General features: G+C 48.7%; 1 protein-coding gene across 9 annotated transcripts in view; it reads right to left on the reverse strand.

Annotated features, from left to right (window-relative positions):
* Positions 1-14282, reverse strand: part of MCF2L2 (MCF.2 cell line derived transforming sequence-like 2) — a 482616-nt gene that overhangs the window by 51533 nt on the left and 416801 nt on the right. For all 9 annotated transcript variants that reach the window (XM_029058027.2, XM_029058038.1, XM_029058021.2 and 6 more), the window contains 2 exons: positions 13891-13969; positions 1225-1297 (listed from right to left, as the gene is read on the reverse strand). In XM_029058027.2, the coding sequence (XP_028913860.1) occupies positions 1225-1297; positions 13891-13969 (152 nt within the window). The remainder of the gene's footprint in view (positions 1-1224; positions 1298-13890; positions 13970-14282) is intronic.

Genomic DNA, 14282 nt, shown 5'->3' on the forward strand with positions numbered 1-14282 from the left:
AACTGTAAAGTACAATGAATTGGATGCAAACCTAAATCAACCCCTGTTTCTCAGTCATGTTCCACATTATTAGCTTTTGGTTCCCACGAAGCACTAAAACTGGTGCCAAATTACTGTTAAACTGTCACAATATGCAGCCAAGTCAAATACAATAGTAGGCTATTTTTTAGAGGACTCTTTTCAAGTCGAGAAAATTTTCTGATTCCTGTTAAGACCAACTAGTTAAAGAAGTTCAAATAATGCCAAACTGGCCTTCTAGTTGGAGCACTAGAGGTCTCTCTGGCAGTCAAAGAATTTGCCCTCACATGTGAGACATCTGGGCATATTGCGTCAGATGAGGGTGATCTTTCCTCAGAGCATAAGACAGATTGCCAGGCACAATTAACTGAACTTTCTGAACTTTCTGTTCTGGGGAAGCACAAGTGTGGGTTGGGGCTAAAGGCCTCAAAAACAGAAGTTGAAAAGTATATGGGAGGGTGTTAGAAACGGCAACAGCTGAACTGTCTCCAAGGGGTTCTCACTGAGGAAAAAAAAAATGCCTCTCATCAATCAGTGGTATTTTTTGAGCACTTGCGGTGTGCAGAGCACTGTAGTAGGCACTCGGGAAAGTAAAAACAATAATAATAATTGTGGTACTTGATATTAATACTTACGGTATTTGTTAAGCGCTTACACAAAGCACTCTTCTAAGCGCTGGGGTAGATAGAAGGTAAGCAGGTTGGACACAGTCCCTGTCCCACATGGGGCTCACACTCTTCATCCCCATTTTACAGGGCTCAGTTGTCCAAGTTTTGGTTTTAGGGGCTGGAAACCCGGCACCACACCGTTGGAGTTACTTTCCAATCGACCTTCTCCAGTATATATTGAGCCCTTACTCGTGTCAGTTCTATTCTCTTTCCACCTTGAATGTGAGCCCCACCTTTTGTAGGACCTGGACTGCGTCCAACCTGATTATCCTCTATCTCCCCCAGCACTTAGTAGGGCTTGGCACATAATGAGCGCTTAATAAATACAATAATAAATCAATAATAATAACTCTGACCTCCTCACCTCATTTCTTAAGCCATAGCCAGTCGAACTAAAGGCCTGGGCACACAGGATTCCTTGGGAATAAGCCTTGTGCTATAGGAATAGGCTGGCAGCTGTTCCTGCTCTCAGTTGGAAGAGTGAGCGGGGAGGAGGACTGAAGCCTATCTGGGGGCTTCAGTGTTAGAGGTGTCTTACCTGGTGGAGTTAGATGCATCCATTGGGGCATGGTAGACACTCTCTGTGATCCTTTGGTGTAGCTGACTGGCTTCTGTTAAAACAGAAAGAAAAAAGACCGCATCCTTAAGACTTTATATTTGCCAATTCCCTGATTCCCAGGAGGAGGTGGGTACTAAGGGAAATCAGGTGCGGATGTTCGGGAAGCAGCGTGGCTTGGTGGAACGAGTAACACACCTGGGAATCAGAGGACCTGGGATAAAATCCCAGCTCCTCCACCTGCCTATTGTGTGACCTTGGGCAAATCACTTAACTTCTTTGTGCCTCAGCTTCCTCATCTGTAAAGTGGAGATTAAACACCAGTTGTCCCTCCCCCTTAGATTGTGAGTCCCACAGGGGGCAGGGATCATGTCTGATCTTATTCTCTCATATCTACCCCGTTGTTTGGTGTCGAGTAATCATTTCACAAATGCTATTATTATCATGTTGAACTGAACATTATTAATAGTGATAATTACGGTACTTGTTAAGCACTTACTATGTGTCAAACACTATTCTAAGTGCTGAGGGAGATGCAAATTAATCAGGTTGGACACAACCCCTGCCCCAAATTGGGCTCACACTCTTAATCCCCCTTTTTTTTGTTTTTTTACAGCTGAGGTGACTGAGGCCCAGAGAACTGAAGTGACTTGTGCAAGGTCACACAGCAGACAGGTGGCGGAGCTAGGATTGGAACCCATGACCTTCTGACACCCAGGCCCGTGCTCTAACCACTGCACCATGCTGCTTCTCCAAACCAAACATTCCTCCTTTCACTTATAAGGCCCCCACTCAAAATACTCTAATACTCAATTCCACTGAACCAACCCCGAATGAAAATAACAGGTTCTTATCTTCATCTACGAGTAAGGCAGGGTGTACTGCTAACTTTTCATTTTGTACGAGGGATGGATGATGCCTGAATTCAAAATTCTTCGCTTCTTAAGCTTCTCGCAGCAACTCATGTACCTCCTGCCCTGCCCTGACGTAATTTGTTCGAATTAATCATTCAATCAATGGTATTTATTGAACATTTACTATGTGCAGAGCACTGTACTAAGCGCTTGGGAGGGTAGAATACGACAGAATTAGCAGCCATAATAACCTTACAGTCTAGATGAAGAAAACAGATCAGCACAAATATCACTGAATGAATGCATCCAACTAATAATAATGTTGGTATTTGTTAAGCTCTTACTATGTGCAGACCACTGTTCTAAGCGCTGGGGGAGATACAGGGACATCAGGTTGTCCCTCGTGAGGCTCACAGGCTTCATCCTCATTTTATAGATGAGGGAACTGAGGCCCAGAGAAGTGAAGTGACTTGCCCACAGTCACACAGCTGACAAGTGGCGGAGCCGGGATTCAAATCCATGACATCTGACTCCCAAGCCCGGGCTCTTTCCCCAATCAATTATTGGTAGTCACGGACCACAAGCGTGGCTCAGTGGAAAGAGCACAGGCTTTGGAGTCAGAGGTCATGGGTTCGAATCCCCGCTCCGCCACTTGTCAGCTGTGTGACTGTGGGCGAGTCGCTTCACTTCTCTGGGCCTCAGTTCCCTCATCTGTAAAATGGGGATTAAGACTGTGAGCCCCACGTGGGACGATCTGCTTCCCTTGAGTCTACCCCAGCGCTCAGAACAGTGCTCTGCACATAGTAAGCGCTTAACAAATACCAACATTATTAAGTGGCGGAGCCGGGATTGGAACCCATGACCGCTGACTCCCAAGCCCGGGCTCTTTCCACTGAGCCACGCTGCTTCTCTACTCCTCCAGCTTTCCAAAGTAGGTTTCCAACTGAAGGAAGTCAGGGAGGCAAGGTTTCTTCTCTGTGGGGGCGTTTCTTGCTTCCAGTCCGCAGTGCTGACTCGGGCAGTTTTCCAAGCCAAGCATCTGGTTCGGTGGCCGGCTCGCACCCTCCCTCTGCGAGATCTCACGCTTGCTGATCTGTGCTGGGAGATTTTCCCCGTCTTTGGCAAGTGAGGCAGAATGGGGCAGCTCTCTCCCAGTGATAATCTCCACCTCGCTCCCCACACAGCGATGGGCAACTACCCTCAGAACTAGAAACCTGCAAAGCCCTACCAGGTCCTGAGCCTCTAATCTGGTAGAATTGGCAAAGCACCATCCGTATCAGTGAAGAATCGAAGACACTAAGTGAAAGATAATAATTACTATATTTTTAAGTGCTTGATATGTTCCAGGCACTATACTAAGCGCTGGAGTGGATACAAGCAAATCGGGTTGGACGCAGTCCCTGTCCCACGTGGGGCTCACGGTCTCGATCCCCATTTTACAGAAGAGGTAACTGAGGCCCGGAGAAATGAAGCGACTTGCCCAACGTCACACAGAATAATAATAACGTTGGTATTTGTTAAGCGCTTACTATGTGCAGAGCACTGTTCTGAGCGCTGGGGTAGACACAAGGGAATCAGGTTGTCCCCCGTGGGGCTTACAGTCTTAATCCCCATTTTCCAGATGAGGTAACTGAGGCCCAGAGAAGTGAAGTGACTTGCCCACAGTCACACAGCTGACAAGTGGCCGAGCGGGGATTCGACCCCATGACCTCGGACTCCGAAGCCCGGGCTCTTTCCACTGAGCCACGCTGCTTCTGCGAAGACAAGTGGCGGAGCAGGGATTAGAACCCATGACCTTCTGATTCCCAGGCCCACGCTCTACCCACTGCGCCATGCTGCTTCTCCTGATGTCACCAAGGTTTTGGACTTCTGGGATGGGGAGGAGGGTGGTGCTGTTGACGGAGATGGGGAAATGGGAGAAAGAATTAGTTCAGTTTTCGGTCGGTGAAATTAAAGACGACGGTGCGGCAGCTATGGGAAGGAGTTCTGGAAGAAGAGGAAATGTGAAATTGCTTAGCAGAAGTTGGGATAGTCATCAGTCGTATTTACTGAGTGCCTACAGTGTGCAAAGCACTGTACTAAGTGCTTGGAAGAGTCCAAAACAACAATATATAACAGAGTTGGTAGACATCTTCCCTGCCCACAACGAGCTTACAGTCTAGAGGACGAGCTTACGCAGTCAAGTTAGGGAAGCGGCTGTGTGACTGTGGGCAAGTCACTTCACTTCTCGGTGCCTCAGTGACCTCATCTGTAAAATGGGGATTAAGTGGGAGCCTCACGTGGGACAACCTGATGACCCAAATCTACCCCGGCGCTTAGAACGGTGCTCGGCACACAGTAAGCGCTTAACAAATACCAACATTATTAAGCGGCATTGTGTAGTGGAGCAGCAGGGGCCTGGGAGCCAGAAGGTCATGGGTTCTAATCCTGTCTCTGCCACTGTCTGTTGTGTGGCCTTGGGCAAGTCACTTCATTTCTCTCCGCCTCAGCGACCTGGTCTGTAAAATGGGGATGGAGACTGCGAGCCCCACGTAGGACAGGGGCACGTGCCCAACCTGGTTTGCTCGTCGTATCCACCCCAGCTTTCAGTACAGTGCCTGGCACATAGCAGGTGCTTAACCAAGACCACAATTATTATCAGGACTAAGTCGCTTGGAGAGATATAGACACTGAGGCGATAGCTGAAGCCACGCAAGCTGATGAAACGCCCGAGGAAAACGTGTGGGAGAGAGAGCTCCAGAGTCCGGGCTGATGAGTGGGGAGACAGGCCTCGTCCCCCCCCCCCGCCCCCCCGATCCCCTGGCAGAAGGAGCCTCTCCGTCCCCAACCCAGCGGTGGAAACTTGATCCTCACGGCCCTTCTGCCTCCCCTCTGGCCCCCGGAGTCAGGGCAGCCCGAGGGGCCTGGGGATACGGAGGGAGAGTTGGGGGCAGAACCACTTCGGTTTGGGACCGTCGGCTCCCTGAACGTCTGACCCCCTCCCCCAAGCCCAGCCTGGCCCTTCGCCGGCACCGCCGCCGGCCTGAAGATTGGGCGACCTCTTGATTTAAACCACGGAGACGATCGGCCGGCGGCCATTATAAACCACTCATCATGGAGAAGCAGCGTGGCTCAGGGAGAAGAGCGTGGGCTTCGGGAATCAGAGGTCATGGGTTCGACCCCCGGCTCTGCCACTCGTCAGCTGTGTGACCGTGGGCAAGTCACTTCACTTCTCTGGGCCTCAGTTACCTCATCTGGAAAATGGGGATTATCTGTGAGCCTCACGTGGGACAAAGTGATTACCCTGTATCTGCCCCAGCGCTTAGAACGGTGCTCTGCACATAGTAAGCGCTTAACAAATACCGACATTATTATATCTGAAGAATTTCACCCGACGAATGGGCGTTAGTGCCGATTCACTCAATAGTATTTATTGAGCGCTTACTATGTGCAGAGCACTGTACTAAGCGCTTGGAATGCACAATTCGGCAACAGATAGAGACAATCTCTGCCCAGTGACAGGCTTACAGTCCATCCGTCGTGGAACCACCGAGAAAAGAGGGACCCAGCCAGAGCCCTATGGGACACCTCCAGTTAGTCAGTCAATCATATTCACTGAGCACTTACTTTGCGCAGAGCACTGTACTAAGCCTTCGGGAGAGTACAGTAGAAAAATCCAGACACATTCCCTGCCCACAACGACCTTACAGTGTAAAGATGAGCTGAGGAGACTAGAAGTGGAGGATGAGGAAGACAGGTGTTTTGAGGGTTTGAGGGCTATCAAAATAATTACAATTATGGTATTTGTTAAGCGCTTACTACGTTCCAGGCACTGTACTAAGCGCTGGGGTGGACACAAGCAAATGGGGTTGGACGCGGTCCCTGTCCCACATGGGGTTCACAGTCTCAATTGCTAATTGAGTTCCCTCATCTGTAAAATGGGGATTAAGACTGTGAGCCCCACGTGGGACAACCTGATTCCTCTGTGTCTACCCCAGCGCTTAGAACCGTGCTCTGCCCACAGTAAGCGCTTAACCAATACCAACATTATTATTATTATTATCAATTTTCATTTGGCAGATGAGGTAAAGGAGGCACAGAGAAGTTAAGTGCCCAAGGTCGCCCAGCAGACAAGTGGTGAGGCCGGTATTAGAACCCACGGACCGTCCGACTCTCAGGTCCGTGCTCTATCCACTAGGCCGTTTTTCAAAGCAAATAGTTCAAAGACCATTGGGGGCTTGGAGCTGATGATGCGATGGTTCTCTCCCAAGCGCTTAGCACAGTGCTTTGCACAGAGTAAGCGCTCAATAAGTACCACAGACTGAGGGGATCTGTACACCGTTCAGAAATGCCCATTCACCGTGTACGTTAGAGTGTGGCTGCTTGCAATTCTCGTTTCAACAGACCTTCTCTGATATCGCTGTGCATTACGGAAGAATGGATTACACGATTCGAGGGATTTGGCCCTGAGATATTCTGCAGAGAGGGATTGCCTAACACGCCTTGCTTCCCTTGAGATCTGGGGTCTTTAGACAAAGCTACTGCAAATAATTTCATCGACCTTTTATCCGCAACGGGGCACCTCTTATTCTTGGAAGGGATTCACTTTACGTGTTCCAAGTGGAAGCAAAAGTGACCGGGAATAACTCCGCCAGGTGTGCCTGTTAGGGGACTACAGTGACAGAATTCAAATAAAATTGACTTTGTCTTCCCTTCTCCACAGTGCCAAGTTATTAGTAATAATAATTATAATGTTGGTATTTGTTAAGCGCTTACTATGTGCAGAGCACTGTGTGGATACAGGGTAATCAGGTTGTCCCACGTGATGCTCACAGTCTTAATCTTGACTCTATCTCGACTCTATTCATCGCCATCGTTCTCGTCCGTCCGTCTCCCCCGATTAGACCGCGAGCCCGTCAAACGGCAGGGACCGTCTCTATCTGCTGCCGACTTGTTCATTCCAAGCGCTTCGTACAGTGCTCTGCACAGAGTAAGCGCTCAATAAATACTATTGAAAATAAATACTATTGAATGAACTAATCCCCATTTTACAGATGAGGGAACTGAGGCACAGAGAAGATAAGTGACTTGCCCACAGCTGACAAGTGGCAGAGCCGGGATTCGAACTCGTGGCCTCCGACTCCCAAGCCCGTGCTCTTTCCACTGAGCCACGCTGCTTCTCTGTTCAAACTGTCAAATCTGCCACTTGCCACAATCAGCAGGAAATATCACTCAAAAGAAGCAGACCAGAGATCTTGAGGCGAGAGATTCATGGTTTTAAAGAGCCTCGGTCTCTGTCTTACACTGGTGGAATAATTCAGCTCAGCTTGTCTTCAGACATCATCCCCAGCAGAGACATGTTAAATATTTTGAACTCTTCAGGAGCAACTAGGGTCCCCTTTAAAAGCACGTATACTTTCCTTTACAAATCCAACTTCTCCTCTTACTGTTTGATAATCTGCTGACAAAACCCACTAAGAATTTCATAGCATGAACATCAACTGAGGCGAGCAGCACGGCCTAGTGGAAAGAGCACGGGTCCGGGAGTCAAAGGACCTGGGTTCTAAACCTCACCCTGCCATCTGTCCACTGTGTGACCTTGGGCAAGTGACTTAACTTCTCCGTGCCTCAGTTATCTCATCTGTCAAATGGGGATTAAGACTATGAGCCCAGTGTGGGACATGGATGGTATCCAACCTTGTATCTACCCCAGTGCTTGGTATAGTGCCTGGCACATAATAAGCACTTAAATAACAAATTTTTTTAAAAAGGCAAATACCAAGGGAAAGTTCTGGGAGCCTCTCGAATGCAAGTTCCTGGTGGGCAGGGAATGTGGAGTTTGGGGGATTTTTTTTTTCTTCTATTGCACTTTCCCAAGTGCTGAGTTAGTATACCACCATAGAGAAGCAGCTTGGCCTAGTGGAAAAAGCATGAGCCTGGTAATTAGATGATCTGAGTTCTAATCCCACCTCTACAACTTGCCTGCTGTGTGATCTTGGGTTAAATGAGACACTTAACTTCTTTGGGCCTCAGTTTCCTCATCTGTAAAAATGGCAATAAAAGTACTGTTCTCCCCCTTAAATCATACACCCCATGTGGGGTAGGGACTGTTTCCAATCTGCTTATATTATATCTATCCCGGTTTTTAGTACAATGCTTGTCATACAGTATGCACTTAAAAATCACTTGGAGAAGCAGCATGGCTCAGTGGAAAGAGCCTGGGCTCGGGAGTCAGAGGTCATGGGTTCGAATCCCGGCTCTGCCATTTGTCAGCTGTGTGACTGTGGGCAAGACACTTAACTTCTCTGTGCCTCAGTTACCTCATCTGTAAAATGGGGATTCACTGTGAGCCTCACGTGGGACAACCTGATTCCCCTGTATCTACCCCAGCGCTTAGAACGGTGCTCTGCACATAGTAAGCGCTTAACAAATACCAACATTATTATTATTATTCTTCATAATAAATCATAATAATGACAATAATAATTAGTTAATAAACACCTTGACTGCTACTGCTAGGATAAACTTCAACCAGAAAGAGTCAGTGAGGGCTTAGGAAATCCTGAAGATTGGGGACAGGAATAGAGGTGAGAAAGGTCAGTTTAAAATGGGCAGTGATGGGAGGCAACCCAGTGATAACAGCGTAAAATGTGACAACAGATAACAGACCACCACAGTCGTACTTATAAAGTCTTCGAAGGGGGGTACCGTGTCCAAATGAGCTATCTGGTAAATATTATAATAACTGCATTAGTTACAACAATGGTATTTGAGAGGCACTTACTATGTGCCAGGTACTGTACTAGGCACTGGGGTAGATCCAAGGTAATCAGAGACACAGTCTCTCACTCACATTCATAATCTCCATTTTACAGATGAGATAACTGAGGTCCAGAGAATTTAAGTGACTCGCCCAAGGTCACCCAGCGGACAGGATTAGAACCCGGTCCTTCCGAGTTCCGAGCCCGCGCTCCATCCACTAGGCCCCGCTGCTTCACCGCCTCGCCTCCCTGCATTCCCCTATTGGCCCTAGACCACGGCTGAGGAACTCTCTGCCTGCCCCCGACTTGCTCTGCGTCCGCCGGGTCCGGCGTAAAAGCCACCGCTCTGTCTCCTCGTCCCTTTATCGCCATCACGGCCGAGTGTGATGTCCAGAAATCGCAGCCTGGCCTCCCTGCTCGTCCTCAGCCTCCTTTTCCACCACGGCTTTCCCTCCCTGTCGCCCCGGACTCCTGCCCCGTCCAGACACTCTGTCCCACGTTCGCGGTCCCCCCGGGAGCCAGCACCGGTTCCCCCCTGCACCACTGAGGAGACCCCCATCCCATCCTGCTTTCCACCACCCTGGCGGGAAACAGAACGGCACCCGAAGCACGAGGCCTCCATCGCATAACCTTGGGAAGGCTAGTGGCTGCAAAAGAGAAGCAGCGTGGCTCAGCGGAAAGAGCCCGGGCTTGGGAGTCAGAGGTCGCGGGTTCTAATCCCAGCTCCGCCCCTTGCCAGCTGTGTGACTCTGGGCAAGTCACTTCACTTCTCTGTGCCTCAGTCACCTCATCTGTAAAATGGGGATTAAAACTGTGAGCCCCTTGGGGGACAACCCGATCACCTGGTAGCCCCCAGCACTTAGAACAGTGCTTTGCACATAGTAAGCACTTAACAAACACCGATTAGACTGTAAGCCCGTCGACTGTCTCTATCTGTTGCCGAATTGTACATTCCAAGCGCTTAGTACAGTGCTCTGCACACAGTAAGTGCTCAATAAATGCTACTGAATGAATGAATTTGAGAAACGGCATGGCCAAGAGGATAGAGCATAAAGACCATAAATGAAAAACACAGGGAAAGACAATTAGAGACGCAGTGTGGCCTAATGGATAGAACACGGTCTGCTGTGTGACCTTGGGCAAGTCACTCTACTTCTCTGGGCCTCAGTGACCTCATCCGTAAAACGGGGATTACGGAAGTGAGCTTCGTGAAGCTTCACAGCGTCATGGACTGTGTCCAACCTGAGTCGCTGGTGTCGATCCCAGCGCTTACTACAGTGTCTGGCACATAGTGAGCACTTAAATACCAGAAAAAAAAACTGCTGTGGCTACAAGTATGCCAAGAACTCTGAATCGTGAAGAGCCTCAAATTATAACCCTCCAGCCACAGCTCCCTACTGACTAGTGTTGTATTTTATGTATTTGTCCTTGTCTTCTATGCTGTTTTAATGTTTTATTGTTTCATTGCTCCCAATGCCTCATCTTCCATCCTCTCCCCCATCTATATTCACAGATCGTTAGTGCCTTGAGGCTTGTTCCTTCCTGTCGTACTCTTTCCCAGCAATGAGTTCCGTGCTCTGCACACAGTAAGTGTTTAATAAATACCATCACTATGACTTCTACTAACTGCATTGTACTCTCCCAAACGCTTCATACAGTGCTCTCAAGTAAGTACTCAATAAATACCATGGATTATTTGACTGATTTTTTAAAAACTGGTTATCTTTTCACGTTAAATTCTTTCTAACGTCTGTGCTCTTCCCTTGGCTCCAGCACAGAAGCTCTGGCCTGGCCCTGAGACCCACTGCAGCAGCTCAGTGTGGATTTGTCTCCCTGCAGCAGAGAAGAAGCTTGGCAGAGTCAACAGAGCACAGGCCTGGGAGTCAGAAGGTCGTGGGTTCTAATCCCAGCTCTGCCACTTGTCTGCTGTGTGACCTTGGGCAAGTCACTTTTCCGGGCCTCAGTTACTTCATCTGTAAAATGGCGATTAAGACTGTGAGCCCCACATGGGTCCCACCTAATTAGCTTGTATCTACCCCAGTGCTTAGTACACAGTAAGAGCTTAACAAATACCACAATTATGATCATCATTAGGGACTTGACTCCCTCTCTTAAGGCAACGCTTGCGCGGGTGGTTCCCTGTAACAGTGGTTCTGGCTGGGACCACTTGTTCTGTCTACTTGTTTTGTTTTATTGTCTGTCTCCCCCTTCTAGACCGTCAGCTCGTTTTTGGGTAGGGATTGTCTCTATCTGAGGCCGAACTGTACTTTCCAAGCACTTAGTACAGTGCTCTGCACCTAGTAAGCGCTCAATAAATACTACTGAATGAATGAATTCGCCGTATTTACTGAGGGCTTACACTGCGCAGAGCACCGTACCAAGTGCTTGGAATGTACAAGTCGGCGACAGAGACGATCCCTGCCCAACGACGGGCTTACAGTCTAATCGGGGGAGACGGATGGACAAAACCAAGACAACATAATCACGATAAATAGAATCCAGGGGATGGACACCTGGTGAACAAAATAAATAGGGTAATAAAAATATATACAAATGAGCACAGTGCTGAGGGGAGGGGAAGGGAGAGGGGGAGGAAATGAATGAATGGGACTGTTTCCCGAACAAGTGAGAGATGTAAATCTTATTACCTTAGGTGGGGCAGAGGCAGACTCAAAGGGCGTGTGGGGCCAGAGGGAGAAAGAGCATAGCCTAGTGAATAGAGCAGGGCCCCGGGGGCCAGAAGGCCCCAGCTCCACCACTTGTCTGCTGTGTGATCTGGGGCAAATCACTTCACTTCTCTGTGCCTCAGTTACCTCATCTGTATAATGGGGATTAAGACTGAGCGCTCCATGTGTGCCATGAACTGTATCTGATCTTATTAGCTTGTATCCACCCCGGTATTTAGCCTCCCAGGATCGCACCTGGGGAGTTTCCAGTATTCTACCAGTCTTGACTACAGGAGGGAGAGTCAAGCAGAGGTATATCCATTCCGTTCCTAGCCTGGGCAGTTGGTAGCGAGGGACAGGCCATCTGCTACAACTCAAAACTCCCCCGCGCTGGGCAGCGGCGGCACGGGAGAGTCTAGGGCAGAGACTCAGGTTTATTGGGCGGAAGGAAGCAATGGTAACTCCTTCCATATTGTTACCAAGAAAACTCTACGGATCCGCTACCAGAACGACTGCAGATGGAGGTGGGGCTTTCTGGGAGAGATGTGTCCATAGTGTCGCTATGGATGTGACACGACTTGACAGCATAACAACAATAACCCCAGTATTTAGTACAGTGCCCGGAACATAATTAGTGCTTGTCAAATACCCCCCCCCACACAAAAAAAGGTGGGGGGGAACAGAAAAACAGAAGAGGAGAAAGGAGAGTACAAAGGGTGAAATCATGAGGGTAGACTAGGGAAAAGAGGAAAGGAAATGGGGGAGAGGAGGAGGAGGCGAGAGGGCTGGGGGAAATTACTACACTTTTGCAATTGACCACTGCCAACCGCCACCAAGGACCACGGTTGAACAGTAGGAAACCGGCTGCACAGCTGGATGTCTGCGGCTCATTCCGATCCGCCCGGGGGGGCGGAGAGGGGAGGGTCCCTGTTGGCATGGCTCGGGGAGGAGCAGCGGCAGGGCAGGGCCTCTGGAGGGGAAATGCAGAGGCGGATTCCACCAGCTGCACCTCAAAGTCATTCTGGAGAGTTCCAGCTCAACACAGCCAAGGTGAAAATCTCTCTGGGACACAAGCCATCACTGTAGCTACGGAGAACACAACGGGGACCTTAAAGGGTCTTCCCTTCCTGGGGAGCCGGGGGACCAGACAGAGCCTCCATCGCATGGGGCAGTGAAGGGAAGATAGGAAGAATGGTGCAGACCCGCTTCCTCCAGCCGCAGTTATCCTTCAAAAGTCCTCTCCCGTGGCTAGGGATTGTGCCTGTTTAATAATAATGTTGGTATTTGTTAAGCGCTTACTATGTGCCAAGCACCGTTCTAAGCGCTGGGGTAGATACAGGGTGATCAGGTTGTCCCACGTGAGGCTCACCGTCTTCATCCCCATTTGACAGAGGTAACTGAGGCACAGAGACGTGAAGTGACTTGCCCACAGTCACATAGCTGACAAGCGGCAGAGCCGGAATTCGAACTCATGACATCTGACTCCCAAGCCCGGGCTCCTTCCCCTGAGCCACGCTGCTGTAGTACACTCTCCCAAGCGCTTAGTACAGTGCTCTGCACATAGTAAGCACTCAATAAATACCATTGGGTGAATGAATGGAGAACAGTGCTCAGCGCTTAGAACAGTGGCACTTAATAAGCGCTTAGCAAATACCATAAGTATTATTATGAAAGGGGCAGGGTAGAATAGTGGAAGCAGCATGGCGTAATTGATACAGCATGAGCCTGGGAGTCAGAAGGCCGTGGGTTCCAATCCTGACTCTGTCACTTGTCTGCTGAGTGACCTTGGGCAAGTCACTTCACTTCTCTGGGCCTCAGTTACTTCATCTTTAAAAAGGGGATTGAGGCTGAGAACCCCACCTGGGACAGAGATTGTGACCAACCCAATTTGCTTGTATCCACCTCAGCGCTTAGTACAGTGCCTAGCATATAGTAAGAACTTAAAAAATACCATCATTATTATTATTATTATTATTATTATCATTATTATTAAAGGTTGGAGTGGAGAAGGGGGAGGGGGCATTAGATGTTGGTATTTGTTAAGCGCTTACTATGTGCCGAGCACTGTTCTAAGCGCTGGGGTAGACATAGGGGAATCAGGTTGTCCCACGTGGGGCTCACAATCTTAATCCCCATTTTACAGATGAGGGAACTGAGGCACAGAGAAGTTAAGTGACTTGCCCACAGTCACACAGCCGACAGGTTGAGGGAAGAAAGGCTCACTGCGCCCGGGCAAACCCGAAAACAGAAGATTCCTGGGCTCAGATTTAAAGTTCTAAGAAAAAATGTAAAGAAAGCTAAAGAGAGAGAGAAGTTTTCAGGGTTCTGACCTCAGTTTTTTAAATGTCATCTGTGAAACTTTCACTGTGAAGAAAAGTGGCCACCTACCTCTGCAAGCTTCCAATTGTCCGGTCAAAACTTTTCTGATCTCTGACACCCAAAGGTTTTTCAACTCCACCGAGGATGCCTGCAATGATATCCAGATAAGGAAATGGTAAGAGGTTCCGAATAAAGTGGTTACTAAACATTTGCTTCCTCGAGGTTTGCTTTTGTTATTCTTGTGTCTGCTTTTCATCTCTAGGGAAGATCATTTCTGAAGCACTTTAAAAAAGATAACATCATTTCTCAACACGGCTTTTATTTTTCTAGGTAAATTTACACGTAGACTTTGTAGCCCCACTAAATGTAAGGGGCAGGGTTACTTTAAATAATGGGCAAAATGGATAGCTAGTCACCATTAAGGGTCTGCATCTCAGTGCTGACAGGACACTGGCTATAAA

This window comes from Ornithorhynchus anatinus, chromosome 1 (assembly GCF_004115215.2).
Source record: "Ornithorhynchus anatinus isolate Pmale09 chromosome 1, mOrnAna1.pri.v4, whole genome shotgun sequence".
NCBI classification, from domain to species: Eukaryota; Metazoa; Chordata; class Mammalia; order Monotremata; family Ornithorhynchidae; genus Ornithorhynchus; species Ornithorhynchus anatinus.